The sequence below is a fragment of the Panthera onca genome, chromosome D1 (assembly GCF_046562875.1).
Source record: "Panthera onca isolate mPanOnc1 chromosome D1, mPanOnc1 haplotype 2, whole genome shotgun sequence".
Lineage (NCBI taxonomy): Eukaryota > Metazoa > Chordata > Mammalia > Carnivora > Felidae > Panthera > Panthera onca.
Genome location: NC_138348.1, coordinates 49,471,054 through 49,497,083, shown reverse-complemented (window position 1 = coordinate 49,497,083; position 26,030 = coordinate 49,471,054). Strand labels below are relative to the sequence as shown.

At 39.8% G+C, this 26,030-nt stretch overlaps 2 protein-coding genes across 3 annotated transcripts; both read right to left on the bottom strand.

Moving 5' to 3' along the window:
- Positions 1 to 940: 940 nt before the first annotated feature.
- Positions 941 to 5,797, bottom strand: ASCL3 (achaete-scute family bHLH transcription factor 3). The gene is made up of 2 exons (XM_060605967.2): positions 5,772 to 5,797; positions 941 to 1,870 (listed from the first exon to the last, which is right to left on the bottom strand). The coding sequence occupies exon 2, from the start codon at positions 1,856 to 1,858 to the stop codon at positions 1,313 to 1,315; it is 546 nt and encodes a 181-aa protein (XP_060461950.1). The 5' UTR covers positions 1,859 to 1,870; positions 5,772 to 5,797; the 3' UTR covers positions 941 to 1,312.
- Positions 5,798 to 9,401: 3,604 nt separating this feature from the next.
- Positions 9,402 to 23,965, bottom strand: TMEM9B (TMEM9 domain family member B). Of its 2 annotated transcripts, XM_060605966.3 has the most exons (6): positions 23,728 to 23,965; positions 21,522 to 21,613; positions 16,909 to 17,017; positions 14,902 to 15,036; positions 10,410 to 10,583; positions 9,402 to 9,855 (listed from the first exon to the last, which is right to left on the bottom strand). In XM_060605966.3, the coding sequence occupies exons 1-5, from the start codon at positions 23,830 to 23,832 to the stop codon at positions 10,428 to 10,430; spliced, it is 597 nt and encodes a 198-aa protein (XP_060461949.1). In that variant the 5' UTR covers positions 23,833 to 23,965; the 3' UTR covers positions 9,402 to 9,855; positions 10,410 to 10,427. The 2 variants fall into 2 exon arrangements, with proteins under 2 accessions (XP_060461949.1, XP_060461948.1); XM_060605965.3 differs by having other exon boundaries at positions 9,402 to 10,583.
- Positions 23,966 to 26,030: the final 2,065 nt, after the last annotated feature.

The following is a 26,030-nucleotide window of genomic DNA, read 5'->3' as shown; positions in this document are numbered from 1 at the left end:
GCTGGAGTGGGAAGACTTTACAGAGATGACAGTAGAGATGAATGTGCCAGTTTATGGAAAGTCCTGACTGGGCTTGGTGACAGATGGGACCTGGGAGTTAAGGGAGAAGGAAGAGCTGACACTAGTCATGGGAATGGAAATAGAGACGTTTTGAAGGCAGACTCCAAGATATGGGGCAGTGACAGTCCTTCCCAGGGGTGAAGGAAAGGCGAGGCACATACACATTTTCTGGCCAGGAGAACCTGGAGAATGGTGATGCTATGGACAAAACAAGGTTAATAATAGTAATAATAATGGGGCGCCTGGGTGGCTCAGTATGTTAAGTATCCGACTCTTGATTTCGGCTCAGTCATGATCTCACAGTTCATGAGTTCAAGCCCCGCATCAGGCTCTGTCTGACAGCACCAAGCCTGTTTGAGATTCTCCCTCTCTCTCTCGCTGCCACTCCCTCCTTCTGCCTCTGTTTCTGTCTCTCTCTCTCTCAAAATAAATAAATAAACTTTAAAAATTTTTAAAAAATAATAGTAACAATCATAACAATGGTTATGAATACTTCTGTGTCAGGCACTGTTAATTCTCCTCATAAACATGGGGGACAGTTCCTGTTATTATTATTCTCACTCTGTGGATGAAGAAATGAGACATGGAGAGAAGGTAGCAAGAGTCCTAGTTTAAACTGAGGCAGTTTGATTCCAGAGACTGCCTCCTTAACCCCTACACTAGGCTGCCTGAGGAAGTATTCTGCATGCGGGAAAAAGATGACTCCAAAATAATTTCACATGACAACAAGATTTTGTTAACTACCTTTGCTTCAGCCCTGGGACATTCTCCCATCAGGACATGAGTAAGATAGAGAGATGTGTAGATTTTCTGTGAACCCCAAATGCTAGCAATAAAAACCACCACACTTTGACAAATCAAGAGAGGTTCATTGTGGTCATTTCACGTGAAGTGTCTGCAAAACGCATTACAAGCATTGAGCAGTCATTAGCCATACTTTACAATACTTTTGTGAGAGTGTCTCATGGCTGAGACTCTGGCCAAGTGTGTGAGAAGGGCTAGGGGAGATTTACAGAGAATCCTGGGGACTTCTGCTCCTCTAAAGTTCTTGAAAGAAATCACCAAAGCTTAAGATGCATCTTCTCAATCCACATAAGGTAATTGTCGTATGTCTGAAACCCCCGTAAGAAATAGCCAGCATAGGTTAACATTTGAGCTGTTATTTGCCTATTCAGAAATTACATTTAGGAAAAACTATCGAATGATTCTGTAAGAGACTCCATTTTGTGAAATTATTTGTTTCTATTTAGGATCAAATGATTCTAAAAATGGGGTCACTGTGGCGGCTGGTGGTTGCCATTATGGAGGAAACTTTCTCAGGGTTATTCTTGGTTTCAGTCTTATCAGGGTACAGGAGAGACTGCAGGTAATTAATGTACTTGATAGCAGCTCTGAGGGTTTCCACTTTGCTGAGTCGTTTCTCCAAGTACTCTTCTGGCAGATGATGTCGGAGCTGGGCATAGCCTTCATTGACACACTTTACCCGCTGCCTTTCCCGCTCATTCCTTTTCCGGATGAAGGCTGGCCCATAGGCATATTCACACCTTCTGTAATTTGGATAAGGCATGGGGAAGGAGAAGGAGCAGGGTTCACCATAATTTTCCATGATCAGGGAATCATTGGGAAAAGGCAGCAATGGCAGGTCTTCAGAGAAAGGGGATGGTACTGGGGCATCAGGGTACAGGTGGAAAGTGACCATGGGGTCCAGATAGAAGGACCTGGTCAGTGGCAAGTGGACAGAATCAGAGAAAACAGGCAGTTTTTCTGGCAGATTAGAGTAGCTTCGATTGTCCATCATTTCCTCTTTAGCCTGGAAACATAACCAAGTTTATTAATTTGGCCAGATCAAAAGAGAGGTCTCATTGACTTTCTCAGAGATCACTAGTTTAAAGACTTCTCTGCTTTGATGCATAGTTTCTGAGCTCATTCTGAAAACGATATTGGGCTATAATACTCTGTGGGTAGGAAGAGAGGAATTTTTGGTGGTACAGGGGAACAGCATTAAATAACACTGACTCACTTTGTAAGAAAGTTATTCTCTTCCAGCTCTTTTGATCCTTGTGATTACAAAGATACAGCTTTAGTCTTGTAAGAGTGTGTCTTCCACATTACTAGAATGCTTTCTGATTCTCCCCAGATGGAGGCCTTCAACAAGCAATAGTATCTAGCTAGAATTTAATAATGCTTTGCTGTTAATTTCTATTAATTGTGAATTATACTGATTTCACATTTATGGAAGTGATACAAAATTTCTTTTAAAAATACATCTGCTTGGGGCACCTGGGTGGCTCCATCGGTTAAGCGTCCGACTTTGGCTCAGGTCATGATCTCACGGTTTGTGAGTTCAAGCCCCGCGTCGGGCTCTGTGCTGACAGCTCAGAGCCTGGAGTCTGCTTTGGATTCTGTGTCTCCCCATCTCTCGGCCCCTCCTCTGCTCATGCTCTGTCTCTCAATAATAAGTAAATGTTAAAAAAACATTAAAAAAATACATCTGCTTGAGTAAAAAAAAATCTCACTTAAAGAAAAGTAGTAAGTAAATAATAGTACAGGTGGAATACAGATAATGAAGACCGTGAAAGTACATGCAATGCAAATAAGTAAAGTTTGGGAAACATTGAAATACCACAATATTCAAATACATGCTGGAAACATTACAAACGATTAATGATCATGCAACCTCACGGCCATAGCCTTCTTAAGTAATACCTGATACACCACAGGAAAAATAAAAAATAAAAATAAGAAAGGAATCATTTGCTCTTCAAAATTCACTTTAAGATTCCTTTAAATAAGAAACTCCCCTAATATACTTAAACATAGTCAAATTACATATTTTTACTTACATAGAACTTTAAATATATTGAATGAAGTCCATCTGTATTTAGGTGTTTTGTTGTTGTTTTTTTTTTTTAACAGAACATAAGGATAGAACATTAGACCCAAGAAGTCCCACACCAATACATTCCTTTTTTCTGAATAGGTCTTCATGCACCTCATTTATTAAACAACCGTTACTTTTTTGCCTTTGACTATAATAATAAAGCCACAGCAGATTTTACAGGGATACTTCAGAGTAACGAGTTAACTGGGAGGTAGGGTAGTACTGTAAGAAAAGAGCATTTTTCTTTCAGTTATAACACCCTTGAGTTTCAATCTCGGCTTTGCCCCTTCATAGCTATGTGTCCTTAGGCAAGCTTCTTAACCTTTCTGGGCTTCAGTTTTTTTCTTATGATCAACTGAGTTATTAACTACTCTGCAGGGTGGTTGTGAGGATCAAATGAAAAAATATATATAATGTACAGGCATCAGTTATTTTCCGCTTTCCTTTCTTTACAGATGAATACTTGTGTAGTGTCCCTTTCTAAATTGCAGCTCACAGAAAAACTTGGCTTATATTTTCCCTAACACTGGAAAATCAAACATTGGCCTATCTAAAACCTATTGGTTGAGAGACGATCATACCTAAAATGGAAAAAGCAACATGAAATCTACCTGTGGGCCTCCAGAAAAGAGGGAAATATGACTTTCTGTTAATTCCTCAAGGATGTGATTTTAAAACATCTTTAGGAATGAGGGCTTGGCCTCTATAGTTGGCATGTGTAAAGAAAAAGAGGCAACTTCCCCTCCCCACCTGAAAAACCTCAGACCTGTTTATGAGCAAGATTAGGTAACATTTCACTTCCTTCTCTACCTGAGCATAGCAACAACCTGCAAGCTATACTATGTAATGGGTGGAGTAGCCTCTAAGCACCAGAATTCAAACACAATGAGGTATATATTTTTTTCTTTTCTCTTCTTTTCTTTTTTTTAAATGTTTTTAATGCTAATTTATTTTTGAGAGAGGGAGAGAGAGACAGAGCATGAGAAGGGGAGGGGCAGAGAGAGAGGGAGACACAGAATCCGAAGCAGGCTCCAGGCTCTGAGCTGTCAGCACAGAGCCCGATGCTGGGCTAGAACTCAGGAGCCGTAAGATCATGACCTGAGCCGAAGTCGGACACTTAACCAACTAAGCCACCCAGGTGCCCCCCCCCCCCGCCCTTTTTTTCTTTTTAAGTAGGTTTCATGCCCAGCCCAAGAGCCCAACCTGGGGCTTGAACTCACAACCCTGAGCTGAGATCAAGAGTCTTAGTCTTAACCAACTGAGTCACCCAAGTGCCCTTAATGAAGTGTATTAAAGTAAAGTGCGAAAAAGACTATCCCATCTAGTATGGCTACTGAAAGATGAAAAAGACTATAGAATCAGAGAGGGCAGTATGTGATGGGGATGGGGAGGGTGAGAGGTGAGGAGTGCTATAAGAAGTCATGGTGAAACACCCAGGAAAGGAGCAAATGCCAGGAAAACCTCTTGCTAATATGGGGTTGGGGGTTGGAGGTGGGGATGAGACAAGTGTGTAGGTGCAATTAAAAATCAAAACAAAGGAACAAGAAATGAAAGATTCCAAATTACTGACCAAATTGGCCTAAAATAACTAACATAAAACAAAAATCTCTTGAAGATTAAAAACTAGCCAAGATTCTATCAAAAATAAAAAGTTGCTGAGAGAAAAGTTAGGAAATTCCCAAGGCAGGAATTCCAGAGGATAAGAGATAAAGAACATGGATGGCAGAAGCTACAAAAATGGCACAGTGGGTATGGAGTCTATATTTCTACATTTCTGAGAACAGCAGAGCCTTATTTCTGCCTATAGCTAATAAGCCAGAACTTACACAACAGAGTATCACAACGTAAAGCAGATGTCAGCAAAGCCAATTACACGCAAGAATTCTATAGGTATGGTTTTACCCTGACAGATAGTTTTAATGTCTTAAACCTTGACCCAGATGAAATCTGAGTAATTTACATATGCCACAGTTACTTGAAAGTTTCTAGGCTTTAACTAGACTATGCATAATTCTTAGAAAAAGAGCTTGGTGTCTCTGTAGACACGCTGTTGAGAAGCTTTTTTTTTTTACTAAGCATTTCCCAAAAGTTCACCAATCAATGTAGTAGCATTGAAATATGATTATCTTTTACTCAAAGAATAAAATTTAATCACAACACAACAGAGTGATACAATGACAAATGCAGTAAAGAAGAGGGTCAAGATAGAAACCTACTGGAGGATAGAAGTATTTGTAGAAATTGAGTACAGATTTTTAAAATAAAGCAACACAGATTATTGGTGTTGGGGCTTCACAGCTCCAGATACATGCACAGCTAACAAATGCACCTATCTTGGGAAAATCTCAGATTTCTGTCTTCTGGGAAATAAATGATGAGGTCTTAATGATAAGATCCTAAGAGATTCCGGTAGTTCTGCTGAGCATAAAAACTTCAACTTTTCAAAGATATTAAAAATATCTAGCCTGTAAGAAAAAAAAAGCTACAACTGCACGTATAATTGATTTATGGAATCTTAGGGATGGAAAGAATCTTACAACTCCTCTTATTAATCCCTCATAGGTTGTGAGTTGGCTAAGCTTGCAGAGCTCATAGCAGAGCAGGGGTCAGAACCTAGGTCTCCTGATTTCCAAACCAAACCCTTTCCACTTCTCCAGATCTAATCACCAGCAAAATCTGGATCTTTCAATTTATGGGCTTATTTGATAGTTTAAGACAATGGAATAATCAGTTGATAAAATTCATCATTTACCAACTGTGCCTGGGAATTTTCTTAAAAGCCATATTCTTATTCTCCCTTTGTGGGCCACTCTGGAAAAGAGTCTCTTACCTGTTTTGTAGCTAAGATGCTGTATTTTGGGCTGTGTCAGACGTAACCTGATTTATAGGTGATCATTTAGTAACTGTATGCAAAGTAGCTTACAGTTAAACAGAACTGCTTAGTTCTGGTTTAGCCATTTTTTCTACTTAATATGTAGATATGACAACACATAACAATACTAAATAGAAAGGTTTGCTTACAAAACTGGACTCTTATAACAAATTATTTTGTAAAAAGAATGCCTCCCAGCCATCTGATTCATATGATTTTCTATCAAAATTATTTATGTAAAGTATCTTTAAGTAATAGTCTCATAATGTTGGTCAATATTCTTTTAAATAGAGATTAAGGCTATAACCAGGGAGGTAAACATGAACCTAAATATAAACCTAATACATTTTGTTAAGATACCTGTTGTATTTTCCTCTAGACTTTATTTTTCAGAGTAACTTTAGATGCACAGCAAAATTGAGCAAAAAGTACAAAGATCCCATATACCCATTCCCTGCACTTGCACATCCTTCCCCACTGCCAACATCCCGCCCCAGTAACATATTTGTTACAATTGATGAACCAATATTGACACATCACTCAAAGTCCATAGTTTAACCAACAGTTCACTCTTAGTGTACATTTTATGAGTTTTAACAAATGTATAATGACATGCATCCACCATTACAGTCTCATACAGAATAGTTTTAGTGCCCTAAAAAGCCTCTATGCTTCACCTTTTCATCCCTCCCCTGACAACCACTGATTTTTTTACTGCCACCATAGCTTTGCCTTTCCCGGAATGTCATATAGTCGGAATCATGCAGTATGTAGCCTTTTCAGATTGGCTTCTTTCACTTAGTAAAATGCATTTAACTTTCCTCCATGTATTTTTATGGCATGATAACTCATTTCTTTTTAGTGATGAATAATATTCCATTGTTTGGGTGTATCACAGTTTACTTATCCATTAACCTACTGAAAGACATCTTGGTTGCATCCAAGTTTTACTAATTATGAATAAAGCTGCTATAGTCATCCGTGGGCAGGTTTTTGTGTGAAGATAAGATTTCAACTTATTTAGGCAAATACCAAGGAGTGTGATTACTGGATCATATAATAAGTGCATGTTTAGTTTTGTTAAGAAACTGCCAAACTGTTTTCCAAAGTGGCCATACAATTTTGAACTCCCACCAGCAACGAATGAGAGTTCCTGTTGCTCCACATCCACACCAGCATTTGGTGTTGTCAGTGTCCTGGATTTTGGCCATTCCAATAGTGTGTAGTAGTATCTCATTGTTGCTTTAATTTGTATGTCCCTAATGACATGACGTGGAGCATCTTTTCATATAATTATTTGCCATCAGTATATCTTCTTTGGTGAGGTACCGTTCAGGTGTTTGGCCCATTTTTGAGTCAGGTTGTTTATCTTCTTGTTGAGTTTTAGGAGTTCTTTGTATATTTTGGATCATAGAAATGTATGTCTTTTGCAAATATTTTCTCCCAGTGTGTGGCTCATCTTGTTCTTTTGACAGTGTCTTTCACAGAGCACAAGTTTTTAATTTTAACGAACTCCAACTTCTTTCACCATTCATGTTGTTAGTGTTTTGTCTAAAAAGTTATCACCAAACCAAAGGTCATCTAGATTCTCTCCTATGTTATCTTCTAGGCATTTAAATTTTGTGTTTTACATTTAGCACTATGATCTATTTTAAGTTTTTGAAGGGTCTCAGGTCTGTTATCTAGTGTTTTTGTTTGTTTTGTTTTCGCATGTGGATATAGTTGTTCCAGCACCATTTGTTGAAAATGCTTTCTCCATTGCATTGTCTTTGTTCCTTTGTCAAGATTAGTTAACCACATTTGTGTGGGTCTATTCCTGGGCTCTCTGTTCTATACGTATCTATTCTTTGGTCAATACCATACTGACACTGACTTGATTACTATAGCTTTATATTAAGTCTTAGAGTCAGATATGTCAGTCCTTCAACTTTGTTCTTTTCCATTAATATTGTGTTGGCTTTCTGGGTCTTTTGTCTCTTTATATAAGCTTGAGGATCAGTTTGTTGATATCCACAAAATTATTTGCTGAGATTTTGGCTGGGATTGTGTTGAATCTATAGATCATTAGGAAAAACTGACATCTTGTCAATCAGTATTGAGTTGTCCTATCCATGGATATGTAATATCTCTCCATTTATTTAGTTCTTCGATTTCTATTAGTTTTGTAGTTTTTCCTCATGTATATTTTGTACATATTTTGTTATATTTATACCTATTTCATTTTGGGGGGTACTAATGTAAATTATATTGTATTTTTTTATGTTTGAGAGCGATTTCTTTCATTAGTTTTGTAGTTTTTCCTCATGTATATTTTGTACGTATTTTGTTATATTTATACCTATTTCATTTTGGGGGGTACTAATGTAAATTATATTGTATTTTTTTATGTTTATTTATTTTGAGAGCGAGAGAGAGAACAGGAGCAGGGGAGGGGCAGAGAGAGAAAGAAGGAGAGAATCCCAAGCAAGATCCATGCTGTCTGCATAGAGCCCAACGTGGGGCTCGGTCTCATGAACCATGAGATCATGACCTGAGCCGAAATGAAGAGGCAGCCGCTTAACCAACTGAGCCACCCAGGTGCCTCTGTATTGTTTTCAATTTCACTTGTTTAGATAGTATATATGAAAGCAATTGACCTGTGTATATTAACCTTCTATCTTGCAACCTTTGTACAGATCACTTAGTTCCAGGAGTTTGGGGGTTTTGTTTTGCTAATTCTTTTGGATTTTGTAAGCAATCGTATCATCCAAGCTGTTTTATTTCTTCCTTCCCAATCCGTAGAACTTTTCTTTTCTTGTTATTGCATTAGCTAGAATTTGCAGTATGATGTTGAAAAGGAAGTGATGAGAAGATATGGTATCCTTGCCTTGTCCCTGGTTAATAGGAAATCTTCTGGATTCTATGAAGTATGATGTTAGCTATAGGTTTCTGTAGACGTTCTTTATAAAGTTGAAGGATTTCTCCTCTATTCCTAGTTTACCAAGAGTTTTTATCATAAATGGGTTTTGAATTGTGTCAAATGCTTTTTCTGCATCTATTGATAGGATCATGTCATTTTTCTTTAGCCTGTTGCTGTGATAGATTTTGTTGATTTTTCAATGTTCAATCAGACTTGCATACATGAGATAAATTCCACTTGGTTGTAGTTGAACTTACATCTTTTAATACTAACAATAAAATCAATAAGTTTAGATTAGGTTCGTAGGTTCAAAAAAAATGTTTTTGACTAGCCAAAAAACCCATTAAGAGCTCCTAAAACCTTGGCCTTATTAATTTAATGTAATTTAATTATCATTTTGCCAAGAATTTCTTAGAACAAGCACTCCTTCATGTGTTTTTTTTCATGAATTTTAATCTCTCAATTTGTCAAAATAATATTTGTATACTTTCAGGGCCACATCAAAGTACCCATACATTTTCTCTTTCTCCCTTTTTCTCCACACACACACAATTTAGTACCAATATTTTATAATTAAACTGTCATAAAACAGTAGTCTCATAACATGATACCAAATGTCTTTGTATCTTTGAATGTATTATGCAGCAAATGAAGGAGGAGAGAAAAGTTAGGAGACATAGATATACTGGTAAGTGTTTCAAAAATTATTTTTATTGTTACATTCCAAAGAGGACGTCCAAAGAAAAAAGCCAGTTATCCAATAACTGTTACACGTTTCAGAAGGAGGCCCCCAGAACCTCAGAACACACTAGAGCTCAAACAGCTGCCTCTCCACCTGACCGGAAATGTTGACAAAGGTGTGTATGTCACCAATCCAGAGAGGCTTGGGGTAAAAGAAAATTCCTTTATTGCAAGTGTCCAAGTTCTTACGATTCATCCTTAAAGATACTAGAAGAAGATGAGAAAGACCACACACACCAGACTATGTTTAGTCATTAGAGTAAACTAGCAAATTGCTAGTTTGTCCTAGGATGCATTGCATCGGACATCACAGTACATGAGGAAAATCTGCATTTTATGAAGAGCCACCAGGTATTTCAGATCCACTTTACCATAAAGTGTAGCCACAGGCGAACCAGATACCTAGATAATATAGTCAGTGCAAAATTCAAATGGGTAATTCAGGGCTTTGATGAGGCTGGCTACACTGCAAAATATAAATGAAACTTGAAAATAGAATGTTAAGTCTATTTACAAAAGTGTGTTTAGTAAAGTGACTTGAGAAAAGTTAAGCTAACCATTTCCCACACATCCCTCCCCGCCCCTGCCAGAAAAACAAAACAGAACAAAACAAAACAACACCTGAAAATTATCTTGAAAACCAAGTTAAAACTGTGTGGTGAAAAAGACAGTGTTTGTTCCAGGTAAAGGACTTCAAGATAATTTACAGGCAGACTTATTTTTTATTAGTAAAAGTCACAAATAGGAAAAAGGTTTATTGGTTGACTTTGAGGTGTGTGCTTTTAAAAATGTCTGTATTAATACCTTAACAAGAAAATAAAATACCAAGCACATTTTTGTTTCCAATGCTGACTTTCCCAGCAAGAGTTGGTGAAATCAACAGGGTATTAAAACAAAACCCAGGAATACTCAGTCAATTTTTTTTTCAGTTGTCTGCCTTATTTCTTTCTAATCACCTGCAGTATGATTTCCAATTAGCTGAGGACAACATGACGGTCAAAGACGGATTTTCGCTGCTCTTGAACTTGAAGCTTCCAGCGCTGCTGGGCATACTCTACCTTATTCAGCACATTGGCTCGACTACGGGAGCGGGCTAGCACATCATGAGCATTTGCAAAAGGCTGGTGATCCTGAAAAGTCCAGGAATGGAGAACATCAGAGATGGCATGATAGTGTGAAACACACACACACACACACACACACACACACACACACACACACACACACAACTGCCATTATCCAGCCACAGAGATAGGAGCAACTGGACTTTACAAACAACAGACCATCTCTTTGACCAAGCACTCCTAGGCACCCAAGTGCCAGAAGTAGGATGAACTCAACTACAGTAATAGGTGGTTCAAGTAGTATGAGTGATGAGGAGGTATTTGTGAAATGTTTCCTTGGGTCACCATTTCCAAAGACATTTCCCAGAAGAAGCAGGGACCAAGACAGACAGTGGTCATTTATGTTAAAGACAAGCTTTCCCTGACAAGTAGGGGAAAGAAAATCCATTTCCACATTAATAGCTACCTGTTACAGATATGAAAAGCAGGACTTCTCCCTGTTTTATTCAATACTATATAGCTAATCTTGCAGAGGAAAGACTTGTCATTTAATTTTCCTGACTCCCATTACATTAGAATTGTTAACTTGCCAGCTTGGGGCCACATTCATCCTTGGGAGAGGAGTTGACAGGATCTTATCTTGGCTGGTTTTAATATTTCCCTGCATCTTTAACACATACACTAAATGGACTGGTTTCCAAAATCCTTTTCATTCCCCCTCCCCGAGTCTGTAAGGCAAAGAGACATAGCTCAAGTGCTACAATTACCATCTATTACCAAGGACAGTAGGAATTATTACTTCAGCCTTTTTATTTGATAAGTACTTGAATCTTTCACTACTGGGCACTCAGGGGCTTCCATGTTAGTTGCTGCTTTCAGAAAGAAGCTACTGAAGGGTTACTCAGGTACCTGTGTAGAAAACCAAGCTATCCTGGTGAAAGTAAACCAATGCCACTGATGTTTGTAGTCATTACACAGGAAACCACTATGCTAATCTATCTATGGATTTGATATAAACACAGCTGCCTAAATGACAAAAAGCATTCAATACTAGTTCATTGCTTTTGTTTGCCTTTTCCTTGATCTTCTTCCTGAACCCTGTGTTAGCAAAGCTTCTAAATGTTCCAACATAGGATCCAAGTCACAAGTTGTACCTCTCTCATTAAACCTTGCCTCAAAGAAAGAAATATTGTTTTGCTGTGCACGTTTGCAAAAGCTCCATTATATATCCAGGGCGGGAGTCAGCACGTCTATAGAAAGCTATCCATAACCACATTAACTATATATACAACTTTCACTATGTGGAGCTATAACACCTGGTCTTCTTTTTATAGAAAGACACTTACACAATGTCTACATTTCAAAGACATCAAAGAGTTTTCTGTAAGGAATCTTTTTCCCTGCCTTCGCTGCCAAAACCGCCTCAACTTTTCACTTACTTTAGGTACCAGCTTGTTACAACAAAGGCAAACGGCAAGCTCCCTGCCCCTTTAAAAAATTTTTAACCTTACAAATTAAAATAATAAAAACATATTCCATAAAGTTCAAAATGTTTCAAAGATTTAAGAAAAAAGGTCAGGAAAGAGGAAGGCTGAAGTTGTTTGATTACTTGAAGTACACTGACCCAAGGTCATCTAACAAGCAAACACAAGGCTTACCTCACCTAACCTTGACTTGGTGTTACATCATCTCTACACACTGATTTTGTCCAAGTAGATTAAAATGACTCTATGGGAATATGGTGCTTCAATGAAGTTGTATATAAAATAGTATTACCATTGGTTTGTTTTGACATAAACAAGACTGGGAAGACTGGGATGTACTTTATCAGCAGAGCAGCTCTCAATTTCATAGTCCTGTTATCTACCCTTCAAGGTAGGGGGAGAAAAACCTTCCTGAGGGACAAATTTAAAGGACTAAACAAACCAGTTAATCCTTCTGGTCTGTTCTCCACCTATCAGAACAAGATTGAACTAGCTGCTCATGGTCATGGATGCAGGGAGAATGCAAATAGAGATTTACCCCTTTTATATGTTTGTTCTTTTTATACCTGATAAAATTACAATAAATACAAAACATGTTTTAATGCAATGCTTTGATAACAGCAATGATGTGTCATGGATACATGATACGATAAATATTGTGACTACTTGCAGTGAGCTTCTTAACTATTTGTACTAATTCTCACTTGATGTAAAACGCTCTACAGTGAACAAAAATGGAAAAAATAAAAGAATTTAACAGAATTTAATAAGGCATTTTTAAAAGCACATAAATAGTAAAGAACCCTCATGATAGATAAGCAACAATTGTAGGAATTTAAATTTAACTTCTTTTTGTACAGAGTTGTTACCATAAATTCACAGGTGGAGGTTAGAAAACCTCTCTCTCTGCCCAGAATCAAGTCAATAGATATCCAAGAGTCAGCCAGACATCTCAGAGAACATGTTTTCAGTTAACATATGCACAGAATCAATCACTGGTGAACAAAATGGTTATTAAGCACATTACCCTACCAATCACACGACTTTCCTATCTGTTTTCTTCTACGCATTTGTGCATCCACTTCTTGTATGTTCTATGTGTGTTACATTATTTCTAAAATCAGGAGCCAGATATTTTATACTGCAAAGAATATAGTTTTAAGTCAGACTTTCTATCTGGGTGCCTATTATGAAATGGTTTATGTGGCCTTTAATACACAACATTTTCATGTTAGTTCCCAACTGGGAGTGTTTTGCCCCCCAGGAACATTTGCCAATATCCGTGGACATTTCTGATTATCATGATTGGGATAAAGGGTGCTACTGGCATCTAGGGGGCAGAGGTCAAGGACGCGGCTAAGTACCTTACAATGGACGGGAGAATACCCCACAACAAAGAATTATCCAACCCAAAATGTCAATACTGTTGAGGTGGAGAAAATCTGTCATATGTGAATGAAAAGTAACATGGGAACAGTATTTGAGACTCTAATGCTTCTGGTATACAACCTCCTGTGCTTCTAGCTCTCTTGTCCCGTTAGCCCCGTATGCCTAGTTTTTGACCACATCAGATCTCCAGTCTTGACCTTTCTCCCAGCCTATCACTCCCTGCCTTGAATTCTTACAAAATAAATAGGCGTTTGTTACATGTTTAAAAATAAAAGGTGGAAACGTACTGTAATTAGTCATTTCTTTTATGTGTCTGTCTCTGTTTCATTCATCTCTTTATTCCTAGTCCCTAGCAGAGGACCTGATACAGAAAAGTTACTCATTATGTATTGGTTGAATTAATAAGGAAGCAAGGAAAAAAGAGGCAGAGGTGTTTCTATGAAAGTTCTTGACAAAACATAAATGAAATCTTGCCCAAATCAGTTAAGTATTCATAATTGATATTCATATGATAACAATGTATTCATTGAAAAGTAGGCTCTGTTTGTAGTTATAACTCAAGCCATCTAGTCAGGATATCCTCTTCCCATCTTTTAGCAACAAGTCCACAAGCCATTCCAGAGTAAAAGGACTTCTGACTATGGTTGGCATGGGCTCACGCTGGCTTAAGCTTTTGGGATTGGCTCTTGAAACTGTTGAATTTTACCCATTTTAAGGAACATAGGCCAATAGAGTAATCCAAAATAAAAGTAATTTCTGAGAATATGTACATATAGAAGAATGAAATAGTAGAAAATTTGGAAAGAGGCCCAAACAGGATAATAACAAAACAATATAATTCTCTCAGTTATACTGAATAAATAACAAGTCTGTGGAGTATGTTCATTACTAGACATTTGTGAATGAAGTAATGTTAACATAAAAAGGAGACCACAAACTAATTTACACACATTATACCAAGTATATGTACAAATATAAATGTGTTTTGAAGACAGGAAGAGAATTGAGAATGATAGTTTTATTTTCCTTCAAAGATCAGAGATTTTTTTTTAGAAGGAGGGAAAAAGAAATATAAAACATCAGCAGGTTATCAAGCTGCACCTCATTAAGAAAAAAACATTGTCTTCATGCTTCCCTTCACTAAAGCCTCTGCCTTCTAATATATTTGGTCATGCTGACAGGAAAGGTATTCAGGCAGGAGCTTGGGGAGAAATCTATCTCAGAAGCTTTTCTCAGTGTAAACAGGGAAAGGCAATGACGATTGTGCCCTTGATACTAAAGGGCAAAGCCTTGCGCAGCACACTCACCAAGTTTAAACTACCATATTGATGGTTTTACAGAGCAATTTCCTCATGAAGAGACATATACTACAATCAGACCAGTCCTTAGCTTCTCTATTTGAGCATCTGCTCCAACACATGAACATCTATATGCGACCATTTTTCACTTGCTCTTTGTATCAGATGAGGACAGAGACTGGCCATCACAGCTAGGGCAAACCAAGTACTTACCCCAACATCATCATCGCTCTGTATCAATTGTGAGTGTCCAAACAGGCGTCTCTTCAGTATGGGCTCAACAAGGGTAAGATATACCATGTACAGAAGTAGAAGGCCCAAAATGGAGAGATAAATTATAATGGTAACCTGAAGGAAATTGAAAATAAGTTACATCTCTATTCAAGCCAAGAAATCAGAATTTTGTGTAATAATGACACCACAGTGAAGACTGATTTTTCAGCAAAGCATATAGGATTCTTATACAAACCAGATTCCAACATAAACAAACTCAACTCTTCACCAAAGTATTATTTAAATAGAACGAGGAAAGTAAGCATGTTGTCTTTGAGATCTTTTTGCAAGTTTTCAAAACTCCGTCTTCACCTACTGATAATCATCTGTCAAAGCTGCTAGCACACAGTTTGCTTTTTTCACCTGAAGATGGTATCCTAGATTCAGCAGCACTGTGTTAAGACAACTTAAAGGAACCCTTACAAAAAATGTAATTCAGATGAATTTCAACAGAATACTCTTTTAGATCAATTTAGATATACAAAAATACACTTCAGGTCAGTGATTTCCCTGAGATCTTAATTTGTATGCTGTCAAAAAGTACAGCCTCTGGAATAGCTATAATTAAAGATAGACAGTGCCAAATGTTAGCAAGAATGTGGAAAACATGAACCCTCATACATTGCTGGTGGGAATGTAAAATGGTACAACCACTTTGGAAAACATTCCAGCAGTCTCTTAAAAGTTAAAATAAACTTATCTCTCTAAGGAATCTACCTGAGAGGAAAACATATATTCACACAAAGACATGTGCACAGATATTTATGACAGCATTATTCATAATAATCAAAATGTGGAAATAACTCAAATGTCTATCAACTAATGAATGGATAATGAAAGTGTGGTATATTCATATACTAAAATGCTATTCAGTAATAAAAAGGAATTAAATACTGATAACGTGCTAGAACATGGATAAACCTTAAAAACATACTAAGTGAAAGAAACCAGCCACAGAAGACCACATATTGTATGACTCTATTCATATGAAATATCCAGATCTGTAGAGACAAAAAGCAGAATAGTGATTGTCAAGGGCTAAGGTGTGGGAATAAGATTAACTGTAAATAGGCATGAGGGATCTTTTTGGGGTGATGGGAATGTTGTAACACTAAATCTAAAAATTTTTTTTAATTGTTTTAAATTTCCCAAAATTTATTCAATTATACACTTACAGTGAGTGACTTTCAGGGTCACTCATGTAATTACACATCAAAAATTTAGTTGAAAAATAAAAATGTACAGTGAGGATTTCTCTACCGGGTAGCATCCTGCTGGAACAGAAACTCTCCCACAGAAATCTTTGTAATTGTTACACTGACCACCCCAGATTCTTCATAAAGTCTTTTCTCAGGGAAAATGAATAGGAAGTTCCATGTAAAAAATTGGGCAGGAGAACTGTTAACCACCATAATAAAGTAATTTAATTCATTAGAAGTCCAAATGGTGAGGAGAGTGATCTAGATTCTATTTCCTATAAGAAATAAAGAAAGGAAATCTTAGAATCCAGAAGTGTTATTTCTAGAACAAAGTAGCCTATTTATACAATTTTTTCCCTAAGGGTTGAGAAGGCAGGAAGAAGAGGGCCTAGTCATGCTGTGCTTTTACTAGCTTCTGGCAAACATGGCCCACAAAAAAGCCAGGATATGTTTTGGGATATACATGTAGGGCATTTTTGTGCCATTTCATATCACACCTATGTAACGTGTCCTAATAAACCCACAAAGTATCTCAGTGAGGTAGGCAGAGAACAGGCCCACTGTTCTCTGGGGTTGATATTGAGGGTGAGGAAGGAAAAGTGTTCGCGGGTGGTGAGGAGGGGAGAGAAGAACAGTACTTGAGTGACTAAAATAGAATCCAGATGTCCAAAATTTTCTTACTTGTCTAGATACCATGAAGAACTATTTCAGAAGCAAAAAAGATGAATTTTTTTTTTTTTTTTTTTACCTTGATCGTAACAGAGCTTCTTTCCTCGTACTTGCATTCACAGCGTAGACAGTATGCTTCTACATCAGGCCCGCGCACAGGCATGGGATCCACAACATGAAGGCAATCGCTGAAAAAACAAAGATAAAAATACTGCATCAGGCTACCTGGATGTTCTACTTGTACTGATCAAAACTTTCCTGAAATCCAGAATAATCACTGACCTTACCCAATTACAGAATTTAAGGAACAACTAATAAGGGAAGTGAAATCATTTGCTTTCTCAATATTAGCAATTTAGTGAGATTTAACAGTCTAAGAATCATAAAGACATATATCAAGTAGCTATTTTCAAAAGTGCTGCTTGTTGGAGCGCCTGGGTGGCTCAGTTGAGCATCCGACTTTGGCTCAGGTCATGATCTCGTGGTCTGTGGGTTTGAGCCCCGCATCGGGCTCTGTGCTGACAGCTCGGAGCCTGGAGCCTGCTTCAGATTCTTGTCTCCCTCTCTCTCTGCCCCTCCCCCGCTCATGCTTTGTCTCTCTCTCTCTCTCAAAAATAAATAAACATTAAAAAAAGAAGTTAAAAAAAAAGTGCTGCTGTTAACAGTTAAAAATCCCAAAAGGCATTGAAAATTACTTAGCATATCAAGTTATATTTAGACTTGTACAGTTACCAAGAAAAACTGCTTTAAATGATTTAAAGTATCTTGGGGCATTGTTCAAATATGAGATATCTCTTTTATGAATGAATTTAGTCTTAACTGCCACAGTGTGGTATCTGAATGGCTAATCACACTTAACAGTTGGTAAATTCTGAAACTCTGAACACTCAAAGGCACAGTAAAAAACAATTACTTTTCTTAATGAGCAAAGGTCTATTGAAAAAGCATGGGAAAATAGGCTTAGGACAACAAAAATATTTAAAAGTGCAAACTGATTACCCAGAAGAAGTATATAAAAAATAATAAAAGGCTGAATATTTTTGTTGTTGGATATTCTTTATTTTCCCCCCATTTTCCAGGCCACTTATGAAAAAAGAAATTCTATCAAAAAAATCTTTTCCCAGAAATCTGTGAATTCTAGGAAATACTTATATTATTACTCTTCCCAGCTATTAAGAGCCTACTACTCTGTTCACCTTCAGCAAAAGTAAGCAAGGGGCACCTGGGTGGCTCAACTGATTAAGTATCCGACTTCCACTCAGGTCATGGTGGCTTGTGAGTTCAAGCCCCACGTCGTGCTCTCTGATGACAGCTCAGAGCCCGGAGCCTGCTTCAGATTCTAGGTCTCCCTCTCTCTCTGCCCCTCCCCCGCTTGTGCAATGTCTCTCGCTCTCAAAAATAAATAAACATTAAAAAACTTTTTTTTAAAAAGTAGGCAAAAGTTTCCTGTCCTGCCAGCTGCTGGGCAATTTTCTTTTGTCATCTCTTCTTTAGGCACTTCTGACTGCCTAAAGAACTCTACAATAGCATCCTGTCTCACCCCACCCATCTTTCTTGGGGGCACACAATTCTCTAGGCTACAGCTTTTCCTTTGCTGTACTTTTTTATGTGTCCCATTCTCTTAAGCCATGGCATAAGAGAGAAAACCCAAAATGGCATAAATGATAAAAATTCCATCAGTTATCCCTAACAGGTTATTTAATTTTAACAAAGGTACTAATGAAAAAGAAGCCTCAACTGGTAGTATGGTAAGGTACCACAACTCACATCATACAAATTTGTGTTATCTGTTCCAAACATATATAAGAACAGGAATGTATCCAGCTGGGTGCAGGCATAAAATGGGCAGAGGAAGCCAAATCCCATTCAGGGGAATCTATCTCAGAATCCTAGCCCAACACTTTCATAGAACCCAGGGCTCCTACCACCTAGGTCAGCTCCCCTGTATTTCTCTAAACCTTAGGAAAATAAGACTTATCTCCTAGTTTCCTATTTCAGCTTCGGAAGCCTTCATAACAATACCCAGGAATTACTTGAGAATCTAAATGTTGAGTATTGAGTGTTTCTTTTTAAGTACTGATGTAGTTTAATAACAAGGAGATATTGAGCATTGTGCAAAAGTTGTGCGGGGTGGGAAAGGAAGCAGGAAGGTTGGTTCTGGGTGGCTGGTCATTATAAACACGGAACCCAGGTAAAGAACGCAACCACTCTGGGAACGAGGCAACACCTCCCCCTAGTGCCAAAAGGAGGACTTACATCATATCCCAAACACAAACCAGAGAACTCAAACTTTTCTTAAGTTAGACAGTGTAAGTCAATAAAGAATTAATGCCAACAATGGATGAAATGGAAGCCACAAGGTAAAACTATACCTAGGACCAAATAGTTATTGGAGGCTTTGTAAAGCCATAACATCTTGGTTAATCATAACCTGCCTACCCTTTTAAAGCCAGTTAATAACTGAGAACATATCCTCAGTAAAAGGCTGAGCTGCAGGAAGGAAGCAAGGGAGAGAGGGAAGAAAAATCAGAAACAAGCTTTGTTCTCAGTTGTTTATTTTCAAAGCCCCCTATTTTGACCAATACCCAAAGATGAATGGCATATGGTTCTGTCTGAACCTGGAATTATGAAGTCAGTGAAAAGATTAGTGCTAAACACTTGAACAGTGAGTTTACTTGCCCCTCCAATAACAGGAATCATATTCTATTAATAATAATAGATTAACCTAAATGTGTTTAATGTATTTGGAAAATTTATAGGAATAACGTAATTTATTTGAGCTTTCTTATATCATAAAAGTAACTTGATGGTATACAAATCTATAAGAATATAGCTAAATCACTTTGTAATATGAGACATTTATTTATTTACTTTTGAGAGATAGCATGTGAAAGGCCATGAGTAGGAGAGGGGCAGAGAGAGAGAGAGAGAGAGAGAGAGAGAGAGAGAGAGAGGGGTAGGAGAATCCCAAGCAGGATCTGCACTGTCAGCATAGAGCCCAACATGAGGCTCAAACTCACAAACCATGACATCATGACCTACGCCAATACCTAGAGTCAGATGCTTAACCGACTGAGCCACCCAGGCGCCCCCCTAATATGAGACAATTTAAAGTGGAGCATGGAGGGGCGCCTGGGTGGCGCAGTCGGTTAAGCGTCCGACTTCAGCCAGGTCACGATCTCGCGGTCCCTGAGTTCGAGCCCCGCGACGATCTCGCGGTCCATGAGTTCGAGCCCCGCGTCAGGCTCTGGGCTGATGGCTCGGAGCCTGGAGCCTGTTTCCGATTCTGTGTCTCCCTCTCTCTCTGACCCTCCCCCGTTCATGCTCTGTCTCTCTCTGTCCCAAAAATAAATAAAAAACGTTGAAAAAAAAAATTTAAAAAAAAATAAATAAATAAATAAAGCGGAGCATGGAAGTTCACAAGCAATTTTCAAGAACACACTTATCAAATATCAGACTGAACCTAAATGCGTATCATGGGAAGAACAGACAACAGTATCAGAAAAAATACACATGCTCAAAGGCTACCTTTTCTTTTTCAAAATCAATTTGGAATATTGTAACCAAATGAACTTAATTTTTGCTTTCAAAAATTTTGCTGTATATTTAGTTGTGAAATCAGGTATGTGTGAAAAGTTCCTAGCATAAAGAGCTATTTTTCTTGTAAGCCTATCCCAGCAATATCCCACCATGGTTACAAACCATAAAATATCACAATTTCATGAGAAGGAGCCCATCCATCCTGCTACAAAACAACTGCTTCCCAATCATTTTATGCCATATGTGGAAAACTTATCATTTGTCAGGTCCATAAATAGAGGGGGATACTGGTGACCAGTGAGGCAAGATCGCTGTCATCATAGGCCTGCTTGATTACTCCAAGGGCTGAGGGAGTTCTTGACACACCTTAAACCATGGCATACCGACTGGGAAACTATGCTATACACGGCTCCTTCCCATTCCGTCCTGAGCCTTTTGACACTTCTAAACATAGTCTCCTATGTAGTTGGCAATATATCATCAAAACCTACAAGGTGTGAAAATTATAACCCAGATAAATGAGGCTTTCTTACCTTCCACTGAAAACCAAGAGGGAGGACTAAGATAGCCAGAAGGTAGCTATGGGCAGGTAGGTGCCACAAACTCAACTCCATCCCTTATAAAATGCTCCCTACTTGGGGTTTTGTGTTTTGGCCATATTCCTTTAAGTTTACATCAAGCACGCAGAGCCTTACTCTCACTTTTTCAAATGGAAGTGGAATTTGACACTTACAATTAAAAAGAAATACAGGTGACCCTTGAACAACAAGGGTTTGAACTGCATGGGTCCACTGTACACAAATTTCTTTCAGTAGACACAGTAAATGTATTTTCTTTTTCTTATGACTGTCTTAATATTTTCTTTTTATAGCTTACTTTATTGTAAGCGTAAAGTACAAAATACATATAACATACAAAGTACGTGTTAATTAACTATGTTACTGGTGAGCCTTCTGGTCAACAGTAGGCTATCAGTAGTTAAGTTTTGGGGGATATTTTTGACTGTACCAGGGTCGGCACACCTAAGCCCTACGTTGTTCAAAGATCAGCAGTACCTAAAAAGGAAACAATACATTGGATAAACAGTCTGGGCTAACAATGACACCCATAGAAAGAAATTTGACAGGTAATTCAGTAATCTAGAATACTTACCAATCTTTTTGGGATATGTTCTTATTATAAATATGCCCAGAATTATCTTTATAGGGAGGACAGATACATTTACATCGGACATCCTCGAAGTTCTGTAACCAAAATGGAAACTTAGTATAGCTTGTTGACATGTTAGCATCGATATTTTTAAAAAAACTGTACCATATACATTTTACTAAGCATCCCCTGTCAAATATTCTAAAACCATTAATTCTGAGAAATAAAACTTTTAAAAAGTCAGGTTCTTTTTGGTAATGCTAATGAATCTTTATATATTACATAAAATTATTTTGAAATAATACCTGTACATGATCTGTGGTTTATTACTTACAATTTACAGGTCATACGACAGTCAAACTGTGCTAATGTTATCACCCTCTGCCTGCTAGTAAAAAGACACAGCAGACAGCTGTGCCTGCAAATAAGAATCCAATTACAAAAGGATGGGGAAGAATCCAACTAAATGTTACTTATAAAACAAGTCACAATTCTTTTATCCACCATTCTTCCACCCTCTGGTAAAATGGCATTGATATGGATAAAAGGGGTTGTACCAGAGCTCTATACAAGGTATGAAGTTTTAGAGGCACTCAGCTACAATTTAGAAAGGAAGTACACAAGGGAAGTAGCTGAGTCTAGCTGAGATCAGTTTGGTCTACCCTTCCCAGGAAACTTTGCTTCCAATTCTGGTAGACAGAGAGTATAACTACTGATAAGCAAGTTGCAAGAGGTGGAGAAAGAGGTGACTAAATATAGGAGTACAGGGAGTAGGAGAAGCTTCATTAGCAAAAGGGAATTTATCTGAGAAGGCAGCGGCTCATTAGTCCCCAGAGGACAAGGCCCAGTGTTGCTATATATGTGATGCTATGTGTGGCAGAACTGTTGACAATGCATTCATTCATTCAGCAACCACTTAGTGAGCATCTGTTCAGTACCAGAACTTGTGCTCAAGGAAGTAGATTCAGATTCCTGCCAGTTATTAGGACACACCCTAGTAATGGAGACTGACAAACAAATACATGATTATAATACTTAAAGTGACACAGGAGATATGCAGAGGATGCCAGCAGTGTTCTGAAAGTCAGGAGAAGCTGCTGTCCCTGTTTCTGGTGGGAGGTAAGGAAGATTTCAAAAAGAACTCCCAGTTAAAAACCCCCTGATATGTCTGCATGTAACCCGTCTTTCCCAGCCCCTATATTTAAAGACATTATAGATTAAAGCTCCTGTTTTTAAAAAATGCAAATGTCATTGTTTCCCCATGACATTAATGTGAATTCCTTCTGTTTTCTCCAAGAAGGAGCTAGCTCATCAAGGAGGAAACACAAGTGTGTATGGGGCCAGAGCACGTCTGCAGGGTGGGGGCAGGAAGGGGATTAAAGAGCAGCATGAGGAGGCTAGAAGGACCAAGAACTGGAGCAGGGGAGAAGGCCACAACTTCACCTCTCCTGCAGTTTGGATCCTCCCTTCTCCCCTAAATTATCAGGGAAAGAGAAGGCAAACAAGGGGCCAAGAGATCCTAGAGAGACTTAGGTTAGGTTACTAGGCTGGTGAGAGAGACTCTGTGTAGGTCCTATTGGGAAGGAAGGCTGCCAGGAAAGGCAAGTTCTTACACTGGGGAGGGAATCGTTCAGGGATGAGTTGAAACGAGTCAGTTCCTAAGAGGGAAGATTTCCGTGACATGGGGGCTTCCTATCACTTTGGCTTAGGGAATGGAGAGGGAGGGCGAGGAAGAGGGCTGCCTGTGAGGCAGGTAGAGGGCGGCGGTAGACTGTCTGGAGCTTAATTAAGGGTGGAAAGTTAAAGGCTCTTAGAGTTGGAAAGGCTGTAAAGTTTCAGGTGGGAGCTGTAGGGGCTGGGAAGGGAAGTGTCTAGGAGCTAGAGGAGTTGCCTCTCCAGGCTGTGCGCACTGTCAGGGCTGGGTGGAGCTGGGGCCGCAGGCGGGGTATCAGGCGGGAAAGAGGAGAGTAGTGTCGGGGCTAGGGGTGGGAGTGGGGGCAGTGACTGTCAGACTGTCAGGACCAGAGGGCGAGAGTGCTATCAGGCAGTAGGGTGTTGGGTGGGGGGTTTGCTAGGGCTGTGAAGCCAGGGGTCGGGCTGGCAGGGCTGGGAGAGGAGTGGGGTGGGGAGCAGGTTGACAGACTCAGTTTCCGCAAGGCCAGGGGCAGGGGAGGAGCTCCAGTCTGGAGCGCAGGCTGGGCAGACTCACCTTGGCGGCGTCTGACAGCTGCACCAGCAGCAGCACTGAGAGCGCCAGGCAGGAAAGGCTGAGCAAGGAGCCAAGCCGTAGAAAGCCTCCCCACAGAGTCGCCATCGCTGCCAGGCCCAGCAGTTCCCACAGCCCGGAGCCCGCCCCCCGAGACCTGCTCCCGGCTGGGGCTCAGTCTCGGGCTCCGGCTCCGGCTCCTCCGCCCGCACTTCCGTCTGGGCTTTGGCGTCACGGCCGCGCCGGGTCAGCTACAAAATGCTTCCGCCCCGGAAGCGGTTCCCGGTGCTAAGGGTCCAGAGGCTGCGCCGTGCCGACGCCTGTCCCGCGTACACTCGGACCGCGAAAATGAAAGGGGAGCCTTCGGGGGCGCAGCCTTGGCCTGGCAGAACTTTGAGGCGCGAAGCTGCCTTTCTCGGATGCAGTAGCAGTGGGGGCTGTGGACCGCCAGTGCTCTGTAAAGTCCGCTCGCCCAGGGAGACCCCCAGTAAGCCCAGGAGCTGAGATGGGAACCTCCAGCGACCCCTGCGAGGCCGGAGCCGTTCGTTGTCGGACACTAGGCTGCAGTGAGCCCAAGCCCCAGGGATTGCTTGAGAGGGCGGCCCATCCCGCAGGCGCAGGGGGGCGGGTGGCAGGCGTGGAAACGGAGCTATGGGACTGACTGGCCGAGCCATCCTTTCCCGGGAAGCCTAACCCCCTCAACCAGGGGTTTGGGGTCCTATCTGGCACTTTGGGTACCAACCTGCCGCCCGTGCGCCTCTCGAACGCCGCTCCCCGCAGGGTTTTTAAGTCTCTGCTTTCGTGGGTCTGGCTTCTGCTTAGGTCTCCCCACTTGCCTCCCGCTGGGGCTGACCGTCCTAGGCTCACCCTGATGCCGGAACTGGGCCACAGCGACGCGGCGTGGGCCAGGCCAGGGCAGGCTCCGCAGGGTGTGGAGTTGGAGAAAGAACCACCCTAGTGGCCTCCTCTGCCCAGGACTCCAGAAGGTGGGGGATCCCGGTGCTGCAATCCTATTCAGGGCGACTGGCCCCTAAGTCAGAGTTGGGGGAGCGCTGACCGGTCTTTCCAGTGTAGGTCATCCTCTATAGGTAATTTAGAACCCTGGAGATGGCACAGTGTCTCCAATTAAAATATTTTTCACTTAGTGGAGAGTGGAGCTGGATAATGGAAAGGATACAGGGTTCATCACCACTACTACAGATTTGCTGAATGACTAGGCAAAACACTTACCTTTTCTGAGCCTCTGGTTCTTGGTTCAGTATGAAATTGAACTTTTATCTGTGGATTTCAAATTGTCCCATGGGATACCCATGTTTCTTTCTTTAAACAAAACTTACAGGTTTTTCTGGTTTGCAGAAATGTTTTAATAGAATTTTTTCGGTATTTTTCTCCCATGTGATTATTGTTGATGCTAGAATGTAACACAAGGTGTCTGATGTTGCCCCCCAAATATTTAACCCCTTTCGATCCCAAATGGCCCCTAGTCCCAACCAGAATCAGAGGGGTAGGACTAGATGACCTTCCATCAAAGTCCCTCCAGGCTGCCCTGTGAAGATACTGTCACATTAGTGAAATATCAAGTCTTTGTTTTGGGTGGTCTGTTGGCCAGAGAACAACCTGGAGACACCTGAGGTCAGATGTGCCTGTGAAGCATTGTAGATCTGTGATTGCTAAAAGCAAGTTTGGGATCAATTTAGGGTTAATTGTCTAGGTCTGGCATTTAAAGGGAGTACTCTGGCTAAAACCTCATAGGGCTTTTCTTCAAAATTGTTCTCCCTTCACTGGGAGTACAAAGGCTTAAAATAAATATATAGTAATGCCTCTGATAGGCCTCATCTGTTTAATGGAGAAATACCAAGTACACTCATGGAAGCAGAATTTTAAGGTTACACTGTCCAATACATAGTCACTAGTCACATGTGGTAATTGAGCACTTGAAATGTGACTAGTCTGAATTGAGTGTAGAATAGACATTGGATTTCAAAGACTTAATACAAAAAAAAAAAAAAACCCAAAATATCAATATTTTTATATTAAGGTTGAAATATTTCAGATACATTGGATTAAATAAAATGTTATTAAAATAATTTCATTTGTTTCTTTTTACTTCTTAAATGTAGCTAGTAGAGAATTTAATATTTATGTTAGGTATCACTGTTGTAGAATATGGAATATGGCTACCATGAGTGAAGAGTGACTGTAAGATGGTTGCCTGGCTGGAGGCTGAATGAAGACTCAGGCTTGGGTAAAGAGAAAGGTGACTGGGAGGAATTGGCACAGCTGGAGCCAAGGGTTTAGGGGAGGTA